This window comes from Papilio xuthus, unplaced genomic scaffold, assembly GCF_000836235.2.
Source record: "Papilio xuthus unplaced genomic scaffold, Pxut_1.1 DF825016.1, whole genome shotgun sequence".
In the NCBI taxonomy this organism is placed as follows: domain Eukaryota; kingdom Metazoa; phylum Arthropoda; class Insecta; order Lepidoptera; family Papilionidae; genus Papilio; species Papilio xuthus.
In genome coordinates, this window is record NW_013533633.1 from 1 (window position 1) to 2,310 (window position 2,310).

A 2,310-nucleotide genomic window follows, 5' to 3' on the forward strand; every position below is an offset into this window, starting at 1 on the left:
CTGAAATGTCATTGTCATTTTGACAAGTCAAAAGTCAAGCATGCGTCAGCGACATTGCTCACTGCCATATGCTATAGTATACTTATTATACTCTTTGCTCACTGCTTATGTATGTCGTCTGTCACAGTCGCTCGCCAGTCGTTGAAGTTATAATAATAACAAAATTTTACCAATAAACTTTGTTTTTAACAGTTTCAATTTAAAGAGGAAATGCCATCAAATTTCTGAACAAAGTTGAAATCGTATCACAAAGTCATGGCGCTCTACGAAGGCATTGCTCTTATTCAAGAAAAACAAGCAGTCGTCTTGGATCTTGGCACGGACTACACTAAGTATTAAGTGTTTTATTTGTTAAAATTCATTAAATAAGCATGAAGTAAAGCATCAAAATCGCCGCTGAATGTAACTTGCACACCCTTTAATTTTTTTCGTTTCCTTGTTTTATATCCCTGCTCTGATGCTGACTGCTTGCAAACAACTGAATTACTTCAATGTTTTACTAGACACATCTCTGGTTCATGTAAATCTGTACCAAAGATTATTGCAACATAAGCAGCAACAAATGTTAAAATAATGTTTAATGTAATTGCAGGTTTGGGTTCACGGGCGAGGCGGCGCCGCGCTGCATCGTTCGCTCAGAGTTCTGGTGCCCAGCGGAGCGCCGGTACAAGCGACTGCACGACTACAGCTCACCACAGGAACTCTATGACAATATTGTTCATATGCTCCATTTGTTATATTTTAGGTGCAGTTACACATTTACATTACATGAAACTTACACTTTTGTTGTGTCTATTTAAGATAGATAAGTTTGATAACTGACACCTGTAAATATTGAATTCATTTTATATGAGCATTAATGTTGTACTTAATGGAAGGTTGTCAACAAACAGCTGTGAATTAACAAAAATCAGTCTTGTAATAAAACTAATAAAATAAATGGGTACTATAATTTAGGAATTTCATAACTTTTTGAATTTATTGCAGCTTTTTGTAAAATTTGAAAAATTCTTGATTAATTTTATTTACCCCATGTCTAGTGAATTGTTTATTGAATTGTCAAACTAATATATCTTTAATAGCAACACTATAATGTGTATGTATTATAACATCTGTTAGTTACAATTATAAAACATTACAGGGGGCATGTGGCAGTCTCGCTTGTGGTCCGGCAAAATTGGATCAAACTAAAATACTGTATGTGAAAATGTTTCAGGCATGTCCTGGTGAACCCAAAAGAGCGCCGCGTAGTGGTGGTGGAGTCCCTGCTCACGCCCACGCTCTTCCGGGAGACCCTCGCCAAAGTCCTCTTTATACATTACGAGGTACTGAGTATTTCATTCCGGCATGTAAATATTCACCATCTCGTGGAATATTATTGACAGATGAGAAATATATTGTTTACGAGACGTGCATACGTGCGCAGGTGTCGGGCGCGCTGTGGGTGGACAGTGGGCGGGCGAGCGCGCTCACGCTGGCCGCGCCCGTCGTGCTCGTCGTCTCCATAGGAGCGCGCGACGCGGAGGTCACTGCAGGTACTGCCCGCCGCACACTCTGCCTCACTGACACACCATGACCCCCACCAACAACATACATGTGTGCAGTGGTGCACGGGTGCCCGGTGCTGCGCGCGCTGCAGTCCCAGCCGCTGGGCGCGCGGGCGGTCAGCGCGGAGCTGGCGCGTCTGCTGGACGAGGACAACGGCCGCGCGCTCAACTTGCCCGACGACGTCCTCGATGACATTAAAGGTGGATACGATTGTCATCAGCCGGTCTGTGCGCAAACTGCGACAGAGTCATCGGTGAAAGTAGTGGTATCGTGATGCAGTGCGCGCGTGCTTCGTGCCGGGACGCGAGGCGGCGCTGCAGTGGGCGGCGCGCGGCGTGCCCGCGGAGGTGCGGGAGGCGCGGCGCGGGGCCGACGCGGTGGTGTCGCGGCGAGCGCGCGCGCTGTCCGCGGAGCCGCTGTTCGCGCGGGACGAGGAGCTCGCCTCCCTGCCCGACATGGTGCTGCAGTGCATCGCGCAGTGCCCGATAGACGCGCGGCGAGCGCTGGCCGCCTCCGTGCTGGTGACAGGGGGCGGCGCCGCGCTGCCGGGCCTGCGCGCGCGCCTCGCCCAGGAGCTGCGCCACCTCGCCAAGCTGCCGCCCTACAAGTACGTTCCGCCGCGACTCTTACTTTTCTAACTGAAACGCTTCACTCTCGAACGGTCGTGTGCGACGTGTTGCAGAGAGCGGCTGCAGGAGCTGCAGTTCAAGTTCCACTCTGCGCCGGCGCACGAGAACAGCGTGGCGTGGGTGGGCGGGGCGC

General features: G+C 49.4%; 1 protein-coding gene across 1 annotated transcript; it reads left to right on the plus strand.

Annotated features, from left to right (window-relative positions):
- Positions 1-100: 100 nt before the first annotated feature.
- On the plus strand, positions 101-2,306 carry Arp10 (Actin-related protein 10; the record flags this gene model as incomplete). Its single annotated transcript, XM_013324208.1, has 7 exons — positions 101-332; positions 593-745; positions 1,217-1,325; positions 1,427-1,535; positions 1,605-1,748; positions 1,828-2,155; positions 2,231-2,306. Coding segments are annotated over exons 1-7 (996 nt in total), but the record flags the coding sequence as incomplete, so codon positions are not given.
- Between the last annotated feature and the right edge of the window lie 4 nt (positions 2,307-2,310).